General features: G+C 43.4%; 2 protein-coding genes across 2 annotated transcripts; both read right to left on the bottom strand.

Moving 5' to 3' along the window:
• Positions 1–906: 906 nt before the first annotated feature.
• Positions 907–1296, bottom strand: LOC132832925 (histone H2A-like). The gene has a single exon (XM_060851167.1). It carries the CDS (start codon positions 1294–1296, stop codon positions 907–909), a length of 390 nt encoding a protein of 129 aa, XP_060707150.1.
• Positions 1297–9636: 8340 nt separating this feature from the next.
• Positions 9637–10023, bottom strand: LOC132832924 (histone H2B type 1-F/J/L-like). The gene has a single exon (XM_060851166.1). The coding sequence runs from the start codon at positions 10021–10023 to the stop codon at positions 9637–9639; it is 387 nt and encodes a 128-aa protein (XP_060707149.1).
• Positions 10024–21468: the final 11445 nt, after the last annotated feature.

The raw sequence follows: 21468 nt of genomic DNA, 5'->3' as shown, positions 1-21468 counted from the left end.
TCTCCCTATCAATTTAGAGATTTGAAAGTAACCGAAGACAAAAACTTACGAAAGCGAGTGCCCGAATAGAATTATAAACTTGCGTGTAAATGAATTTGGGACATTGCAAATGAGACTTCAACTGTCAGAACAATTCGCTTACATTTTAATAGTCAAGAGTGCAGACCAATGCATTTTTTAAGATCAAAATTATCCCAGAATTTAACAGTTCATGCGTTTATATAGGGTTAAATAGAAAAGGGTACTGGGAGGAGGGGAAAATGATTGCTTCACAAGGGGCAAGATATTGAATAGGTGAATTAAAACTAAAATCACATTACCGCTTTGTTTTCCGCGGCCTCTTTGGTCACTGCCGCCTCCAAATGTTCCCTGACTCTTAACATCAGCCTGAACCAAGTGTCAGTCGGGCAAAAGTAGGACAGTGAACACATGCCCCAAAGTCCACTCACAGAAGATGCTCAGTAACGCTTCCAATCTTAACTTCTAAGCCCCATCACACAACATACCCCATTTCCTCGAAGCATTCATTTAAGCTTAATTTGTATAACACAGCAAAAGTAAAAAAATATGGAATATTCAGAGCGGAGACTGCATCGAAGTGACATACACCGTTGGTATCTTTGGTCTCAAAAACTGTGCTCCTGTTCTTCACATTGCTTGCTAAATATTCAGTCAGACGTTTAATTTATTGCCGTTATTTTCAACCCATTCCTAGAAATCATATCAACACTAAATTGATAAAATTATTTCCCAGAGAGAAAATGGAAGAGTAATCACCGCATCAATTTATTCAATATTACATTTCGAATCGACAGTCTGGTTAAACTCTTTAGGAGGAGTTGAGCGGCTCTGAAAAGAGCCTTTGGTTTTATTTCGTTGTTGCGTTCGTTCCTCAGATCTCACCCTTCAGGCGTAGACCTTGCTGGGGTGCCCGGTTTTCTTGGGCAGCAGCACGGCCTGGATGTTGGGCAGAACGCCGCCCTGGGCGATGGTGACCCCTCCCAGCAGCTTGTTGAGCTCCTCGTCGTTGCGGATGGCGAGCTGCAGGTGGCGGGGAATGATGCGGCTCTTCTTATTGTCCCGGGCCGCGTTGCCCGCCAACTCGAGGATCTCTGCAGTCAGGTACTCGAGAACTGCAGCTAGATAAACGGGGGCACCAGCCCCAACTCGCTCGGCATAATGCCCCTTACGCAGCAGGCGGTGGATTCGACCCACCGGGAACTGTAGGCCAGCTCGGGACGAACGGGTCTTAGCCTTAGCCCGACCTTTTCCTCCGGTTTTACCACGACCGGACATTCTTCACTTTACTAAAAACTCGCTAACGTTGTATCAGAACCTTCGATGGAACAGCAGCGTGGCCCACTCCCTTTTTATACCATTCGGTGGAATGCAAAAGCGGACCTTTCTCATTGGCTAATCTAGCCACCATTGTTTCGGATTGGTCGAGGAAAGCTGAAAACTTTCCAAATGTTTAGCGAATGGGAAACAGTCTCCTTTTCATCCTCAATTTGCATATTCAGCGCCAACGGTTGTGGGATTATTGCAGCGGGACAGGAATAGGATTTGGGATTAGTGGTGCTGGAGGAGCACAGCAGTTCAGGCAGCATCCGAGGAGCAGGAAAATCGACGTTTCGGGCAAAAGCCCTTCATCAGGAGCAGTCATTGTTTTTACCTAGATCTAGGACTTGGCTAATTCTGAAGATGGGTCACCGGACCCGAAACATTAACTCAGTTCTCCTCTCCAGATACTGCCAGACCTGCTGAGAGTATCCAACATTTTCTGTTTCTCTTTCAGATTTCCAGCATTTGTAATTATTTGATTTATTAGAAGGCTTTCTCCCCCGATCAGAAATAAAAATAATACGTTGCAAATTCAAACCCCATAATCCTTCGATTCCCTTATCAACCGAGTGCCTACTTATGTTACATACACTCAATGACTTTTCCTCCACAACCCTTTATGGTGATAAATTACACAGATTAATCATCCTCTGGCTGACGAAATTCCTCCTGGTCTCAGTTCTTAAGAGTCGTCCTCTCACACTGAAATTGTGCTCATGGGTCTTAGTTTCTTAGGTCTGGAACATCTCCGTGTTCACTCTAATCAGGCCTCTCAGTATTTTCCACGAGTGTTTGACGGTGAATAAAGTGCCAAACTGCTGAATAATCAGCGAATTATAAGTAATTCCTTTCTTTGGCTATTCAACTGTTGACACTTTACTCAGCATCTAATACTCTTGGTCACCTGTAAAGACTTATTTTGTGACACTCCACTCACACCACTTGTATAATCTTTTGATCTCTCTGCCTATAAACTCGGTGACTGTGTACTTCTCCGTTAGTACAAATGACAAACGGGTGGCTCTCTAAAAGTTTGTGATTTCAAATAAACCTGGTGGACTATCATCTAGTGTTATGTGACTTCTGACTTTGCCCACCTCAGTTCAGCACTGACACCTCCGCATCTTCAAAAAAAGGTTGCAGTCATCCTAGCTTATTCTCATATTTTATTTTATCCCACTTTTTTTTAGTTGTCTGTTGGTTTTTAAATGTTTCCCAAACTGCTGGCTTCCCACTAAAAGTCGCCACATTGTATGCTTTTTCTTTTGCTTTCATACTGCACTTGAAGCCCCTTGTCAGGCATGGTTGCCTTGTCCTCCCCTTTGTATGTTTCTTCTTCCTTGGGATGATCTACTGCTGTCACTCCCCAATTTAGCCCCATAAACTCCTGCCATTGCTGCTCCACTGTCTTCCTTGGTAGGCTCCCATCTGATCAACTATGTCCAACTCCTCTCTCATGTCATAGAGATGTACAGCATGGGAACAGACCCTTCGGTCCAACACGTCCATGCTGACCAGATTCCCAACCCAATCTTGTCCTACCTGCCAGCACCCGACCCATATCCCTCCAAACCCTTCCTAATCATATACCCATCCAAATGCCTCTTACATATTGCAGTTGTACTAGCCTCCACCACTTCCTCTGGCAGGTCATTCCATACACATACCATCCCCTGTGTGAAAAAGTTGCCCTTTAGGTCTCTTTTATATATTTCCCCTCTCACCCTAAACCTATGTCACCTAGTTCTGGACTCCCTGACCCCAGGGGAAAGACTTTGCTTATCTACCCTATCCATGCCCCTCATAATTTTGTAAATCTCTATAAGGTCACTCCTCAGCCTCCGACACTCCAGAGAAAATAACCCCAGCCTGTTCAGCCTTTCCCTATAACTCAAATACTCCAACCCTGGCAACATCCTTGAAAATCTTTTCTGAACCCTTTCAAGTTTCACAACATCTTTCCGATAGGAAGGAGACCAGAATTCCTCACAATAGTCCAACAATGACCTAACCAATATCCTGTACAGCCGCAACATGACCTCCCAAATGCCATTACATCAGATTCCAGCTTCTCTTTCTTAAATTGCAGGGTGAATTCCATCATATTATAGTCATTGTCCCCTGGAGTTTCTTTACTTTCAGCTCCCTAATGAAGTAATTACACAATACTAAATCCAGAATTGCCTGTTCTGCAGTGGGTTTTTTTACAAGCTGCTCTAAAAGCAAATCTCACATTCTACAAATTCCTTTTCTTGAGATTAACGGTGGAGTTTCCAGCCCACCTGCATATTGAAGTCCCCCACTTTTTTTGTAATAGTATGTTTCTATCCTTTTTTTATCTCCTGATTTATTTCTTTCTCACATCCTGACTGCTGCTAGGAGGCCTGTACGCAACACCCATCGGAATCATTTCTCCTTTTTTGGTTCTTCACCTCTACTCCACAGATTCTGCAACTTCAAACTTTGTATCACTTCTTGTAATGGGTTTAATTCCATTTCTTACTAACAAGGCAACCAGACCCTTTCTGCCCATTCACCAGTCCTTCTTATAGGATGTGTATCCCATTATACCCCTTCTAACAGTTGTGCCTTTATTTGTTGTGTCTGAAGTTAGATTCCTAACCCTTTCCATATTCTTTGTCCAAGTTCTTGTTCAGGATACTTTAATAACCTCAACCCTCCCTCTTAAACGTTTCCCATAATTTTCCACTGAACCCACCCACAGCCTCACTATTTAGCTTAAAGCTCTATCCTAAATGATGATTCTGGGCCAGAGGATTTTGGTCACTAGTATAGTTTGGAGATGAGACGATTCTTAGTGAACAGAATTCTGAGAAGAGATTTCATAGAGCTATTCAAAATCAATTCAGTGCAAGACAGAGAAAACAAAGTCATCTGTGAGTACTAATGCACAAATAAGTAAAGGCCATTCGTTATCAAGACCATTAAATAATGCAAACTAAACACCCAGCTTTCTTTGAAAAAAAGGTTAAGTACAGACTTGAAAAGTAGACAAGTTATTTTTCAACTATATCAAATTGAACTATCCTGAAGCACTTGATGATGAAAAATTCTGGTTGCCGTATTACCGATAAAGCAAAATAGTCATTGGAGAGGTTGCAGAACTTGCAAAGATGGGAACAAAATGCTTTTGTATGTATACATATAAGCAAATTGGTGACAAATTTGATTTTCTTTCTTCTCAAAAAAGGCAGCTGAGGAGTGGACTTAATTCTGAAAGACAGATAAAAAGAGCGTGTCTTCTCTCATGTGATAGAGGTCAACTAGTATGAGATAGCCATCAAGATATACATTAGGGAATTCAGAAGAAACTTATTTATCTAGAGAATGGGAAGAAGGTGGAGTTGTGGGCCTCAAGAAGCCGAGAAGATGGAAGGAGGTGTGATTGAAACATAAGTAGATAGGACTGGGTTAAGTAAAACTTAAGATGCTGGTTAACTTTTTATTTAAAAAATGTTTATTACAACACCAAACCAGTTACTAACAAATGCAACCAAATAGTTCTACAAATACTTATTTTTACCCTCATTATATTTGATTGTATCTCTTTGATATTTCTTATCTTAAATGGCATTATTTCCAAGAGTCAAGAGCACCAAATAAGGTTAGTCTGTTTCTTATTGCCACACAAACATTACCACCAGAGCTTTATCGTTGCCTTCTTGAAAGCAGAATGACCAATTGAAAAGTTTATTTTTTACAAAAAAATTCAGTTTGTTTTCAGATTTCTTTATTATTTCAGTGACAATGCCTTAATAAGATCATTGGCAAGGGCAGAGGAGTTTTGTCCATTTTCAAATAACAATTACAGAATCCAGCATTCGCTCATCATTCTATTTGCTCGATGTTTGAGGTAAGTAAACATATCTCAATCAAATTTAATATCCTGCGATATCTCGGTGAAACCATGCACCAGAGTTTCCAGAGATTAACAAATTTCATGCAGGTTTAATTGATAGTAAAGCTCAAAGTTTGTGAGAAGATCTGTAGCTCGGGTTCTCCTTGTTGTGGTTCTGCTCGCTGAGCTGGGAGTTTTTATTGCAAACGTTTCGTCCCCTTTCTAGGTGACATCTTCAGTACTTGGGAGCCTCCTGTGAAGCGCTTCTGTGCTGATTCCTCCGGCATTTATACTGGTTTGAATCTGCCTCTTCCAGTTGTCAGTTGCTGTCTGCTGCAGTGGCCGGTATATTGGGTCTAGGTCGATGTGTCTGTTGATAGAATTCGTGGATGAGTGCCATGCCTCTAGGAATTCCCTGGCTGTTCTCTGTATGGCCTGCCCTATAATAGTGGTGTTGTCCCAATCGAATTTGTGTTGTTTGTCATCTGAGTGTATGGCTACTAGGGATAGCTGGTCGTGTCGTTTCGTGGCTAGTTGGTGTTCATGGATGTGGATCGTTAGCTGTCTTCCTGTTTGTCCTATGTAGTGTTTTGTGCAGTCCTTCCATGGGATTTTGTACACTACGTTGGTTTTGCTCATGCTGGGTATCGGGTCCCTTGTCCTGGTGAGTTGTTGTCTGAGAGTGGCTGTTGGTTTGTGTGCTGTTATGAGTCCTAGTGGTCGCAGCAGTCTGGCTGTCAGTTCAGAAATGCTCCTGATGTATGGGAGTGTGGCCAGTCCTTTGGGTTGCGGCATGTCCTCATTTCGTTGTCTTTCCCTGAGGCATCTGTTAATGAAATTGTGTGGGTATCCGTTTTTGTTGAGTATCTTGTATAGGTGTTCTTCTTCCTCTTTTTGTAGTTCTGGTGTGCTGCAATGTGTTGTGGCCCTTTTGAATAATGTCCTGATGCAACTTCGTTTGTGTGTGTTGTGGTGGTTGCTTTCATAGTTCAGGACTTGGTCTGTGTGTGTGGCTCTTCTGTATACCTTTGTGGTGAATTCTCCGTTCGGTGTTCTCTGTACCATCACTTCTAGGAATGGGAGCTGGTTGTCCTTTTCTTCCTCTCTCGTGAATCGGATTCCTGTGAGTGTGGCGTTGATGATCCGGTGTGTGTTCTCTATTTCTGTGTTTTTAATGATTACAAAGGTGTCGTCCACGTATCTGACCCAGAGTTTGGGTTGTAATTGCGTTAAAACTGTTTTTTCTAACCTTTGCATTACTGCTTCTGCTATCAGTCCGGAGATCGGTGAGCCCATGGGTGTGCCGTTGATTTGTTCATATATCTGGTTGTTGAATGTGAAGTGTGTTGAGGCACAGGTCCAGTAGTTTAAGTATGCCGTCTTTGTTAATAGGCTCAGCGTCCTGTTGTCTGTTGGGTATGTCCAGCAGGTTGGATATTATTTCTCTGGCTCGGGTTTTGTCAATAGAGGTGAATAGTGCCGTTACATCAAATGAGACCATGGCTTCTTCCTTGTCTACGTGTATATTTCTGATGATGTCCAAGAATTCTTGTGTTGACTGTATAGAGTGTCTGGATCCGCTGATCAAGTGTTTCAGTTTCTGTTGTAGCTCTTTAGCCAGTTTGTGTGATGGTGTTCCTGGTAGTGATACTATGGGTCTGAGTGGGATGTCTGGTTTGTGTACTTTAGGTAGTCCATAGAATCTGGGGGTGTTGTTGCTTTCCGGTTTCATTCTTTGTAGGTCAGTCCTGGTTATCTGTCCGTTTTTTTTGTAGATTCCTCAGAGTGTTGTTTATCCTATTGGTGAGCTGTGGAGTGGGGTCAAACTCCCTCTTTTGGTAGGTGTTGGAGTCTGCAAGTAGTTGTTCAGCTTTTTGAATGTAATCTGATTTGTTCAGTATCACCGTCATTCTGCCTTTGTCTGCTGGTAGTATGATTATGGTCTTATCGTTTCTTAGTGATTTTAGTGCTTCTTTCTCCTTGGCATTGAGGTTGTGTGTTTGTCTTTTCCTTGTTATCATAGATACGATACTTTGTCTCACTGTTCGTTGTGTCTCTTCTGTCAATCCATTGTTCCTGAGTGTGCATTCTAGTGCTGCTAGAAAGTCTGCTGTCTTGGCCTCCCTGTGGTTGTAGTTAAGTCCCTTGGCAAGTATTGTTCTTTCCGTGTCTGTGAGCTGTCTGTGGGAGAGGTTTTTAACCCAGGTGTGTGTTGTGGTGTCCTTTTCGTTGTGTGTTAGTTTGGCCATTTTTGCTTTCAGTGCCGTTTTTTTGCGGTGTGTGGTCCTGTTCTGTACTATGGTGACAGCTTGTTCTATGGTCCGGGTCCATTCCTGATTGGTAGTAAAGCTTCCAGCAAACATTTGACTATCAAATGAACCACTTGGAAAGTGTATAGGGTTGGGGCTGGGGCAGGTTCTGCATTTTTGAACTGAGTTAGAATCCATGAGATATGGTTCCATACATGATAGCTGGAGGCTGTATTCCATATGTGACATAATTTTGTACATATAAAAACATTACGGTGCTCATTGTAAAATAACTGTCCAGACTTCAATAAGGCATTTGACCAGGTTCCCCATGGGAGACTGATTAGCAAGATTAGATCTCATTGAAGAAACAGCCATTTGGGTACAGAACTGGCTCAAAGGTAGAAGGCAGAGGGTGGTGGTGGTGGAGGGTTGTTTTTCAGACCGGAGGCCTGTGACCAGTGGAGTGCCACAAGGTTCGGTGCTGGGCCCTCTACTTTTTGTCATTTACATGAATGATTTGGATGTGAACATAAGAGGTATAATTAGTAGGTTTGCTGATGACACCAAAATTGGAGGTGTAGTGGGCAGCGAAGAAGGTTACCTCAGATTACAACAGGATCTTGACCAGATAGGCCAATGGGCTGAGAAGCGGCAGATGGAGTTTAATTTAGATAAATGTGAGGTGCTGCATTTTGGGAAAGCAAATCTTAGCAGGACTTATACACTTAATGGTAAGGTCCTAGGGAGTGTTGCTGAACAAAGAAACCTTGGAGTGCAGGTTCATAGCTCCTTGAGTTGCAAGTAGATTATTGATCAGAGTATTGAGTACAGGAGTTGGGAGGTCATGTTGCGGCTGTACAGGACATTGGTTAGGCCACTGTTGGAATATTGCGTGCAATTCTGGACTCCTTCATATCGGAAAGATGTTGTGAAACTTGAAAGGGTTCAGAAAAGATTTACGAGGATGTTGCCAGGGTTGGAGTTTTTAAGCTGTAGGGAGAGGTTGAATATGTTAGGGCTGTTTTCCCTGGAGCATAGGAGGCTGAGGGGTGACCTTATTGAGGTTTATAATATCATGAGAGGCATAGGATAAATAGACAAAGTCTTTTCCCTGGGGTGAGGAGTCCAGAACTAGAGAGCATAGTTTTAGGGTGAGAGTGGAAAGATATAAAAGAGACCTATGAGTCAATGTTTTCACCCAGAGGGTGGTACATGTATGGAATGAGCTGCCAGTGGATGTGGTGGAGGCTGGTACAATTGCAATATTTAAGAGGCATTTGGATGGGTACATGTTTAGGACGGGTTTGGAGGGATATGGGCTGGGTGCTGGCAGCTGGGACTAGATTGGGTTGGGATATCTAGTTGGCATGGACGAGTTGGACGGAAAGGTCTGTTTCCGTGCTGTATCTCTCTATGACTCTATAATTATCAAAACGACAATTTCAAAATGTGTACATTTGAACTGAACAAGTGATCATCCGTGGGATAATTTTAAGATGACATGTCTGGTGTAACCTTTTGGAAACAGTGAATTTAAAAATGACTTTTAAGAAAATTGGCAAAGAGGTCTGAATTTTTTTTAATGTTCGAGAACAAAACTAGGTGAAAGGACAACTAAACTAAGTTTGATCGTAACTTTCAAAATGATGATTGGTTATTGACTTGAAAAGTAGACAAAAAAAAACTGACTGAAGAAAAGGGCTGTCTATAGGTCTAATTGGATACTTCCTTTGGAAGCTAGTGGCGTCTTTCCATATTTTTATCATTCTACAAAAGAACAACAGTTGCTGCAAAGAAAAATTCAAAGGTAAAATTTATTTTTAAAAGCAGACATTTTAAGCATCTACTCGTTTCAATCTTGACATCTGTAATACAATAGAAACTGTTAAGGCAAATTACAACTTAGATTTAGTGGAGATGAATTAGGGTGTATATAGAAAATGCTCGGAGGAGGCGGCAACGGCACAGAGCTGAGCTATCTCGGTGTTGCGCTGAACTTTTTACAATGTGATTAAAGGTTTGACTTATAAATTCATGTAGCTTTCCAAAGTGTCTCAGCCAACTAAGCGATACAAGTTTATCGAACATTTTGATCTTAGCCCTCCGTTGGTAGCAGTGTGCGGCTCTTAAAAGAGCCTTTTATGTCCGTATTGTTGCAAGTGAGATACCATTCGTTTAGCCGACCTAAGCGGAACTGGTGTATTTGGTGACCGCTTTTGTGCCTTCAGACACGGCGTGCTTGGCTAGCTCGCCCGGTAACATTAGGCGGACGGCGCTCTGAATTTCTCTGGCCGATATGGTCTGGCGCTTGTTGTAGTGAATCAGGTGCGAAGCCTCGGAGGCGATGCGCTCAAAGATGTCGATGACGAACGAGTTCATGACATTCATGGCCTTAGATGAAATTCTTGTAGAAGGATGGACCTGGGTCAGCACCCGGTACACATAGGTCGAATAGCTCTGTTTGCGAGTCTTCTTTCGCTTCTTGGGCGGCTTCTTGCTGACTTTGTTAAGCGACTGTTTCGATGCCTTTCGGGACGCAGCGCTCTTTGCTGCAGCCGCCGACTCAGGCATGACTTCCAATCACAACAAACTCAGAATAACTGACACTGTCCGCCTGCCACATTTATATAGGGGGCCTATGCTAATGAGGAATCTGCGAGAGACGTTTTTCTATTGGTCAATTGCTCCCTTTCAAATAATCACCGTTCTGACGATTTTCGCTCGCTCGTTGGTCTGGGCCAATCAGAAATGGCGCATGACGGAACCTTTGACTTGAACGATTCAAAATCGCGCCACCGAGGCTTCCCTCTCATCCGTCTTCTGATGGCGCTCTTGACGGGACTCAGTGGGAGAGCAGGTCTCGGCAGCCGAATCTCGCCGTTGTCCTTGCGGTGAATTTCGGCTAACTTTGAGGGAACATAATGCTTGACGCATCTTTCGCTGAAGTCTACGCTCAGCGATGTGGTAAATATTGGACATGATTTGGAGATACCGGTGATGGACTGGGGCGGACTAAGTTTTAAAAACACACACACACACACACACACACACACACACACACACACACACACACACACACACACACACACACACACACACAATACCAGGTTATAGTCCAACAGGATTATTTGCAAGTACAAGCTTTCGGAGCGCTTCTCCTCACCTGACGAAGGAGCAGTGCTCCAGAATAATAAATAAACCTGTCGTGACTATAAACTGGCGTTGTGTAAATATTAGGGAAACTCAAGTAGGTCTGGTAACATTCAACATTTTGTCCAGACGTTTTCCTGAGTTTCACACTTTGTTTTTACCTTTTTTTCTAATTTCAAATTAGGTGCTTTTGTGCACCTCCTGTGCAGCAGTAACCTCGTATATCTCACAATGGAGAGTCCTTGACTCTGATCCAGCTCCCTTAGAGCTAGCTCTCACAGTGAAGTGACGCTGTATCTGACGCTCTGTTAATTTTTTTAATTAACTGCGGTAGTGCTTATTTTTCCCCAGCCCCCATGTGTGCGACACAGTGAAAGACACAAGGTGCGCGAATCTTTATTCAATTTCCACCACCAGGAACAAAGGAAACACCTAAGTGTTCATCAAAACCACAGCTAGACCTTTATTACTTTCATCTCGGCATTAGTCTTATTATAATCAAGATGCTGTGGAAGGAAGTATACTGCCAGCTTTGTCTAATCACTAATCCTCATTTCTGTTACCTCGTAGCTGACGCACCGATGGGAGGAGGAACTCATTCACTGGATTAGAAGAAAGTACACAAGTCCCACAACAAAGTTAAGGAACAGCAGTTTTATTTTATGGCCGTTTAGTTTCAACACGACAAAAAAAGTTTTCTAGGTAAATGCTTAGTAAATTCCGTCGCAACGCACTAACAACAACTTTTTTTTAAAATAACTAGATGCAATTAAGGTCCGTTAGCTTCTTTTGTGGAAATGTTTTAAGAGGTTCTGAGAAGAGCCTTTCTCCGTCCGTCCTTGGGCTACTGGCTCAACCTTCTCTGCTTCCGTCCGGTGGACCTGCTTGTGGCCGGCCGGCGAGCGGTGTTTTTCTTCGGCTTGGACGTCAGCCTTTTAAGAGTTTTCGACGCCTTGGGGCTACGACGCAACATTTTGGCCGACGCCGTAGCCCTTTTCGGAGATCGCCTCCTGACTCCGGACTTTTTCCGGGCTGAACTCTTCTCCACCTCCCGCTCCTTAACCATGTGGAGGGAACCGGGGGCCCCGGCATGCGCCGACGGGTTTTTACTGGGCGGCTTCCTCACGGTGGACTGGCTGGGCCGGGGGCCGCACCCCTCCACGTCGTAGTTGGCGGCCGAGATGGTCTTCCTCATCATTGTAGCCAAAGTCGCGGGACCCTGGCGGTCTTTGGTGACAGCCACCGCCTCCAGGATGCGCTCAGCCACCGTGGCGACGGTGGCCGCTTTCTGCGGACGGTAAGCGCTTTTCCGCTTGGTGGCCACGGCGGGGTGAGGAGGCGGCGCCATGTCGGTGGTCGCGGAAAGGGGCGCGCCAACCGGGGTAGCGGTCATTGTCGGTGACGAGTGATCCACCTGCACAGGGGCAACAGCTTCCGCCATAAGCGACACCAACAGCAGCTGCTGCGGCACCAGCGTCGCAACAATGAGCGGGAGCGGCGCTAGCGGCCATTTTATGTAGGTGAAAAGCGGACGCCGTCGAGCCATTCCTCGCGCAGCCGCAGTTGCCGCTGTCCTTTTGGCCCGCCCACTCATCGTCCCGCCCCCTCAGACAAAAACGCCCCTTGTCCTTCGAGTGTTAACACCCATTCTCCCCGGGAGCTCACTCCAATTCTGCACCTCTTCCCGTTCCCGGTGTAGCTTCCAAAGTCACCTCTCGCCGTATTGATACCATCGTGACAATCAGAGGTTTCGACCGCATGATTTGCTTTCAGCCACCCTTCAACATTCTTTGCTGATTTTTAAACAGGATTTTTGTGTCCTAAGATTTTCTACTTGATTTCAAGTTAAATAGATCCGAAGATTAAACTTTGCACTTGAGTTTTTTGTAGGGTTGAACTACTTGAAATATCTAACGACTCGGGATTTGAATAGCTTGAAATTCACTTTTCAACGTACGTCATCCAGTTAAGATCAGTCAATGTGGCTTTTTTTTAAACAGCAGGTTGAAACCAAGGACTGAGGATGCTGAAGACTGAAACAAGAAAGACATTGCTGGAGAAACTCAGCAGGGTCTGGCAACAGCTTGGAGAAAACGCAGAGTTAACACTTCGAATCCGTGACCCTTCTCCAGGACAGATAGTAGCTCGGTGTGGAGAATGTGAGGTCTGCAGATGCTGGAGATCAGAGCTGAAAAATGTGTTGCTGGAAAAGCGCAGCAGGTCAGGCAGCATCCAAGGAGCAGGAATCCTGAAGAAGGGCTTATGCACGAAACGTCGATTCTCCTGATCCTTGGATGCTGCCTGACCTGCTGCGCTTTTCCAGCAACACATTTTTCAGCAGTAGCTAGGTGTGATAGTGTGTATGATTATAGCAGTGGTAGAGGGTAGGAGTGAAAGGACGAGGTGAGAACGTCTGTTTCTACGTTGGGACATCACAGTTGTTTGCAGTCAACTCTGCATACAGTCAGTGGGTTTGAACAAATGTTAATAGCGCTTTATCCAGTTTCCAAAGCTGATGCTTATATTATATGTTTGCATTTTACTCCAGCCAAATAAAAGGGTATTGAAAGCATTAATATCTGCACCGAATCTACAAAACCAGTTATGTCTTTTGTCTGAAGGTTTTTGATAACTGGTTGGACAAAATAAGCATTTTTTGCGATTGCGATCATTCATGGTGGTGACAGAGAATTATGCATAGATTAATTTACTTGCTGTAATAATTTTAAACAGATGATTTTGGGATTGGAGTTTGAATATTGACAAATACTTCATTAGTCAACAGCTTTCAGTTGCTTGTTTCCAGGAGGAGGAATATTTCCATAATTTCAGATTACATTTGAAGATGGGTGTGTGCAGGGATAATTGAACAGTAGCCTTTGGGCTGAAACCCATGGTGTAGACTGAAATACTGACTTTTGAAATTTGGATCTAATACATGGGATTTCCTGGTAATCAGTTCACATTCTGTTTGTAGCGCAGAGTTTTCAGTGCTAACGTAGGCAATGGCATGGTATTATGGCTGGACTATTAATTTGAGACTCAGCTAATGTTCTGGGGGCACCCAGATTTGAATTTGCAGATGGTGAAATTTGAACTCAACAAAAACATCTGGATTTAAGAGTCAAATGCTGACCATGAATCCATTGTCAATTGTTGGAAAAACCCTTTCTTGATTATATGTTTTATTGAGGAATGTGTCTTGATTAAACTTAAAATTATGAGATTTAAGTATTAAGTTAGCTTGGAGCAGTGTTTTGTAGAGGAAAAAGACAGTGCTACTTTCTGGGTCTGTAGATTGGAAGAAGCAAAACTGGCCCTTAGCAGAGTGATATGCTCTTCTTGTTGGTTGTGGGAGTTTAGGTAGAGTTTACAGGTTACTGAGGATTATATGGGCGGCACTGTGGCACAGTGGTTAGCACTGCTGCCTCACAGTGCCCGAGACCTGGATTCAATTCCTGCCTCAGGCGACTCTCTGTGTGCAGTTTGCACATTCTCCCTGTGTCTGCGTGGGTTTCCTCCCACAATCCAAAAATCTGCAGGTTAGGTGAATTGGCCATGGTAAATTGCCCGCAGTGTTAGGTGAAGAGGTAAATGTAGTGGAACAGGTCTGGGTGTGTTGTGCTTCTGCACGTCGGTGTAGACTTGTTGGACTGAAGGGCCTGTTTCCACACTGTAACTAATCTTATAAAAAAAAAATCTGTAATAAATGCCATTGGTTGCGAATTTTGAGAATCCTATCACAACGGGTGGAATGGTTGGATGAGGAATTTACAAGAACAAGGGGGTGTGATGGTTGGCAATTACAGGAAGGGAGAAAAGTTGCACATAGATGATTTACCGCCTGGAAAGGTAGGAGAGGTCGGCAGGTGGTGCAGGAGTCTTCTGTGGCTATCCCCATTTCAAACAAGTATGCTGTTTTGGCAAATGTAGGGGGTATGAATTCTCAAGGGAATATAGCATAAACAGCCAAGGTTTCTGGTATTGAAATTGGCTCTAATGCAATTAAGGGTACGTCGGGTTCCAAGAGATGGATTGTGTTGGGGAACTGTCTAGTCCGAGGTACAGACAGATTTTTCTGTGGCCAGCAGCGAAAAATCAGAATGGTGTGTTGCTGGTGCCAGGATCAAGGATGTCTCAGAGAGGGTGCAGAATGTTCTCAAGGGGGAGAGGGGCTAGCAAGAGGTCATAGTACACATTGGAACCAATGACATAGGAAGGAAAAAGGTTGAGATTCTGAATGGAGAATACAGAGAGTTAGGCAGAAGTTTAAAAAGGAGGGCTTTGAGAGTAGTAATATCTGGATTACTCCCGGTCCTGTGTCCTAGTGAGGGTAGGAATAGGAGGATAGAACAGATGAATGCATGGCTGAGGTGCTGGTGTATGGGAGAAGGATGCACATTTTTGGATCATTGGAAGCTGTTCTGGGGTAGGAGTGACCTGTACAAGAAGGACAATTGCACCTAAATTGGAAGGGGACTAATATACTGGCAGGGAGATTTGCTGGAGCTGCTTGGGAGGATTTAAACTAGTTAGGGCGGGGGGGGGGGGGGTGGTGTGTGGGGGTTGGGACCCTTAGATAGTGAGGAAAGAGATGAGAAAATAATCGGGCCAAACAGTCAGGGCAGGCAGGGACAAAGCAGAGAACAAGGTCTGACTGATAAATTAAACTGCCTTTATTTCAATGCAAAGGGCCTAACAGGGAAGGCAGATGAACTCAGGGCATGGTTAGGAACATGGGACTGGGATATCATAGCAATTACAGAAACATGGCTCAGGGATGGACAGGATTGGCAGCTTAATGTTCCAGGATACAGGAAGGATAGAAAGGGAGGCAAGAGAGGAGGGGGAGTGGTGTTTTTGATAAGGGATAGCATTACAGCTGTGCTGAGGGAGGATACTCCCGGAAATACATCCAGGGAAGTTATTTGGGTGAAACTGAGAAATAAGAAAGGGTTGGTTACCTTATTGGGAATGTATTAAAGACCCCCTAATAGTCAGAGGGAAATTGAGAAACATATTTGTCAGGAGATCTCAGCTATCTGTAAGAATAACAGGGTGGTTGTAGTAGGGGAGTTTAACTTTCTAAACATAGACTGGGACTGCCATAGGTTAAGGGTATGGACGGAGAGGAATTTAAGTGTCTACAAGAAAATTTTCTGGTTCAGTTTGTGGATGTACCTGCTAGAGAAGGTGCAAAACCTGACCTACTCTTGGGAAATAAGGCAGTGCAGGTGACTGAGGTGTTAGTGGGGGAGCACTTTGGAGCCAGTGACCATAATTCTATTAGATTTAAAATAATAATGGAAAAGGATAGACCAGATCTAAAAGTTGAAGTTATAAATTGGAGAAAGGCTAATTTTGATGCTATTAGGCAAGAACTTTCAAAAGCTGATTGGGGGCAGATGTTTGCAGGTAAAGGGACGGCTGGAAAATGGGAAGCCTTCAGAAATGGGATAACGAGAATCCAGAGACAGTATATTCCTGTTAGGGTGAAAGGAAAGGCTGGTAAGTATAGGGAACGCTGGATGACTAAAGAAATTGAGGGTTTGATTAAGAAAAAGAAGGAAGCATATGTCAGGTACAGACAGGATAGATCGAGTGAATCCTTAGAGTATAAAGCCAGTAGGCGTATACTTAAGAAGGAAATCAGGGATGTAAGATAACTTTGGCAAATAGAGTTAAGGAGAATCCAAAGGGTTTTTACAAACACATTAAGGACAAAGGGATAACTAGGGAGAGAATAGGGCCCCTCAAAGATCAGTAAGGCGGCCTGATGTGTGGAGTTGCAGAAAATGGGGGGGGGGGGGTGCTAAACAAGTATTTTTGCATCAGTATTTTCTGTGGAAAAGGACACAGAAGATATAGACTGAAGGGAAATAGCTGGTGACATCTTGCAAAATGTCCATATTACAGAGGAGGAAGTGCTGGATGTCTTCAAACGCATAAAGGTGGATATATCCCCAGCACCTGATCAGGTGTACCCGAGAACTCTGTGGGAAGCTAGGGAAGTGATTGCTGGGCCCCTTGCTGAGATACCTATATAATCGATAGTCACAGGTGAGGTGCTGGAAGACTGGAGGTCGGCTAACGTGGTGCCACTGTTTATGAAGGGTGGTAAGGACAAGCCAAGGAACTATAGACCAGTGAGCCTGACCTCGGTGGTGGGCAAGTCATTGGAGGGAATCCTGAGGGACATGATGTACATACATATGTGGTTGGAAAGGCAAGGACTGATTATGGATAGTCAACATGACTTTGTGCGTGGGAAATCATGTCTCACAAACTTGATTGAGGTTTTTGAAGAAGTAACAAACAGGATTGACGAGGGAAGAGCGGTGGATGGGATCTATATGGACTTCAGTAAGGCATTCGACAATGGGAGACTGGTTAGCTGGAATTAAGAATTGCTTGCTTATGATCACATACTGTTTCTCATGCTGATGTCAGGCAGTCATGCTGATGACTCCTGACTGAGAAGTGGCAGATGGAGTTTAATTTAAATAAATGTGAAGTGCTCCATTTTGGGAAAACAAATCTTAGCAGGACTTGAACACTTAATGGTAAGGTCCTAAGGAGTGTTGCTGAACAAAGAGACCTTGGAGTGCAGGTTCATAGCTCTTTGAGTCGCAGGTAGATAGGATAGTGAAGAAGGCATTTGGTATGCTTTCCTTTATTGGTGAGTATTGAGTACAGGACTTGGGAGGTCATGTTGTGGCTGTACAGGACAATGGTTAGGCCACTTTTATAATACTTGGAATAATTCTTGTCTCCTTCCAATTGGAAGGATGTTATGAAACTTGAAAGGGTTCAGAAAAGATTTACAAGGATGTTGCCAGGGTTGGAGGGTTTGAGCTATAGGGAGAGGCTGAACAGACTGGGGCTGTTTTCCCTGGAGCGTCGGAGGCTGAGGGGTGATCTTATAGCTGTTTATAAAATCCTGATGAGGCATAGTAGCGTAACCAGGCAAAGTCTTTTCCCTAGAATGGGGGAGTCCAGAACTCAAGGGCATAGGTTTCAGTTGAGAGGGGTAATATATAAATGAGTCCTAAAGGATAACATCTTCACCCAGAGGTGGTGCGTGTATGGAATGAGCTGCCAGAGGATGTGGTGAAGACTGGAGCAATTGCAACATTTAAAAGGCATGGGATGGGTATATGAATAGGGAGGGTTTAGAGGGATATGGGCCGGGTGATGGCAAATGGGACTAGATAAGGTTGGGATATCTAATCGGTATGGATGGGTTGGATCTGTTTCCCTGCTGTACAGCTCAATGACTCTATGTCCTTTAGGGAAGGAAACTGCCACCCTTACCTGGTCTAATTCTACACGTGAGGTCTCCAGCAATGCAGTTGATTCTTAACTGTGCGCTGGGCATTTAGGGATGGACAAAACCTGCAGGCCCAGCCAGAAATGCCCATTCATGTGAATGGATGATTTAAAAAAAAATTGACAGACCCAATATACATCATTCTGTGATGTGGAAAGATCTTTCCTGCTGTAATAGCTGCAGTTTCACAAACATGCACTTTATTAAATGGTGGGATAGTCAGCAAGGGCTAGCACTATTCAAGAAGGTGGCTCAGCATCACCAACATCTCCAGAGCAATTAGTTATGAGCAATAAATGCTAGTCCAACCAGTGATGGCCACATCCCATCAATGAATAAAATTAAATAACAGTACATTGATAATAGTTTTGATATTGCATTCTGTACATGATAATTAAATCTCTTTCTATATTGTATGTAGCATTCTAAGGTACCTTATTACATTTATAATTACAGTATATATTTACTTGACATATTTCATGTCATTTATACAGCCCAGTTATGTGAAAGGACCTCAACCAGTGGTTTTCCACTAAGTCTTTGTCTCCAGCTTGAGTGTGTCCCTTAGCATTGTTGCCTTAGATCTTGGAACATGCAGGAAGTAACACTTGGCCATGGGGAGTTCTTTGGACTGGAAGACCACTAAGTTTCAGCCAGATCAGAATGCCTTTATGTCTCAATATCTTCCAGGAGCAATTAACATTTACCTGTGCATCCTAGTTAACTCCTGGAAGTTTTCCTGACAATTAAGAAACATTACTTTGAATGCTATGACTGTCTGTGAATTTATGTTCTATTTTAAGGTTACACTTCACTCCAGTTGTGATCATACTTGGAGTGAGGACGGCAAATGTGTGACAGAATGGGAAATTGAGTTTTGGGCCTTCATCAACCAAACGGTGTAAATAGAACCAAACATCAGCAGTTTGACTTGCTTTAAGGAGGTAGGAACATATCCTCCCCTTAGAGACAGGATAAAGTTGTAGTTCAACAAGAGTTGACCTTAATCTAGTTGAATTATAGTTATTGAACAATAACAATCGATAGCTCAAGGGAATATGAGACAAGAGGTCATATTTTCAATGCACAGAATGGAAACTCCTCTACATGTACCAGGAGCAGAACATAGGAAACCTAGTCATTTGAAATTTGGATGCGGCTAAGGCAGACAGACAGTTCAATGACAGGTTTTTAAAATTGTTTTGTTCAAATAAAAACTAGTCAGAAGATTTGGATAAATCATAGTTATAAAAGTAGAAGGAGGGATACCCCAACATCTGAGATCTCTTAACTTTTTACATGTTGCATTGACTGAAGCACGTAACATTAGAGGAAATGCTTATCAGAGATTATGATCCTACCCAGAATACATTTGTTACCAAGTATGTAGTTCTAATATTATTATACATTTTGCAAAGAAAGGTAATCTGTTTTTAAAATGGAAATAATGGATCTTAAAGATGGCTCACAAAAGCCACAGGACAATCCTTGCAGATTCAATTACTGTACAGCTCAAAGCAGGTTATCAGCCTTTGTTAGCTGGAGAGGCAGTCACGAAGGGTCATCAAACAATTCAAGGATTCCAGGGAAGTGCATTGAATGTGTGAAAGGTGTGAAGATTGAAACACTTCTGTGCAGTTGAACAGTAAACAGGAGAGCTTGTGCAACAACGAATCATCAAAAGTAACTTCTGAAGCTTTATCACTAACGCTGTCTGGAAACAGACATTAATGAAAAGAATTATCTGAAAACTGTGAATTATCTTGAAACTGCCTCTGCTTCTCACCCAGGAGACGGAGGGGGCTAACCTTCACAACTGTACAGAACCAGGTTACAAGAGCTACAACCTGCAGTCCTTAAAAGTAGAAAAGAGCAGCTTCCAGCCACTCCCAATATAATGTAGAATGTGATGCTTTATTTTCATAAAATTAGTGGTAAATTTGGATTTTGAACTTGTGACTTTTTTTTCAGTCAGTCATAAGGCATTAATAATTAATTTGTGCCTGTTTTCAGAACTAATGGGTTTTTATTTAACAACTGAGCAAGGTACCCACACTTGTGTCTCAAGGTTTCTGTTAGAAATTTCTGAACATTTTAAGTCTGGGCGGGAAAATCCCATTGCTTAGAGAGACAGAGAGACTTTTTCAGTTTCACTTACAGTTTTGGGCCATTCTATTCATGTGAAAAACTGCTCCTGAGGAAGTGACAAGGTAGTTAGATTTGTTAACATGAAATTATCTAGAGTATGGAGTTAAGTTTTTTTTTGATGAAACTCTAAACCAGTAATTTGAGGCTAAGGCTGTTTTTGCTTTGATGTGTAATAAATCCAGGAAGAATTTATAAGATTTTAGACTGGAAGTTAAATGAAAGAGATTGACATGTGAAAATTGATAAATCCCCTGAGCCAGATGGGATTTATCCTAGGATTCTCTGGGAAGCCAGGGAAGAGATTGCTGAGCCTTTGTCTTCGATCTTTATGTCGTCATTTTCTACAGGAATAGTACTAAAAGACTGGAGGATGGCAAATGTTGTTCCCTTGTTTTTTCCTGTCCAGGAGCAGTGGGAGACAGAGCGGAGGTGACATGGAGACCAGGAGGGTGCCAGGAAGGTAAGGACTTAAAATATATTTAGGCAGTGGCTAAACCCAAGATACCATTGTATCTCTGTCCCGCCAACCCCCCCCACCCCCACCCCAACCAGAAGAAAAAGACTCTGTAAGGTAAGGATTTTGTCATAGTAAAAAGTGAGGTCTGCAGATGCTGGAGATCAGAGCTGAAAATGTGTTGCTGGTTAAAGCACAGCAGGTCAGGCAGCATCCAAGGAACAGGAAATTCGACGTTTCTGGCAAAAGCCCTTCATCAGGAATGTTATGTCTCTTTCTTTTCTTTTATATGTTTACGTGCATTGTTTGGTTTTAGTTAGGTGATATAAAGCTCAGGCTTAAAATGGCAAGGGACTTCAGACCCGTGGCATGTACCACTTGCTTGATGTGGGAGCTCAGGGACATGGCTGATGTTTCTGACTCTTACACTTGCAAGAGGTGTGTCCAGCGTCTTGTTTGACTGCATGACGGCTCTGGAGCTGCAGATGGACTCACTGTGGAGCATCCGCGACGCTGAGGAAGTTGTGGATAGCATGTTTAGTGAATTGGTCACACCGCAGGTTAGAATTGCTCAGGGAGACTGAATGGGTGACCAAAAGGCAGAGAAAGAGTAGGAAGGCAGTGCTGGACTTCCTTGTGGTCATGTCTGTCCAAAACATTTTGGATACTGTTGGGGGAGATGGTTCACCCAGGGAGGGCAGCAATTGCTTAGATCATGGCCCCGTGGCGGGCACTGCTGTTCAGAAGGGCAGGAAATAGACCCTCAGGGCCATAGTTATAGGGGATTCTATTGTGAGGGGAGTAGATAGGCGGTTCTGGAGTTGTGAAAACGGGACCCCTGGATGGTATGTTGCCTCCCTGGTGCTCGGGTCAGGATTGTCACGAATCGGCAGCAGAGCATTCTAAAAGGGAAGGGTGAACAGCCAGTTGTCTT

This window comes from Hemiscyllium ocellatum, chromosome 35 (genome assembly GCF_020745735.1).
Source record: "Hemiscyllium ocellatum isolate sHemOce1 chromosome 35, sHemOce1.pat.X.cur, whole genome shotgun sequence".
Lineage (NCBI taxonomy): Eukaryota > Metazoa > Chordata > Chondrichthyes > Orectolobiformes > Hemiscylliidae > Hemiscyllium > Hemiscyllium ocellatum.
This window is presented reverse-complemented; position numbering and strand designations above follow the sequence as displayed.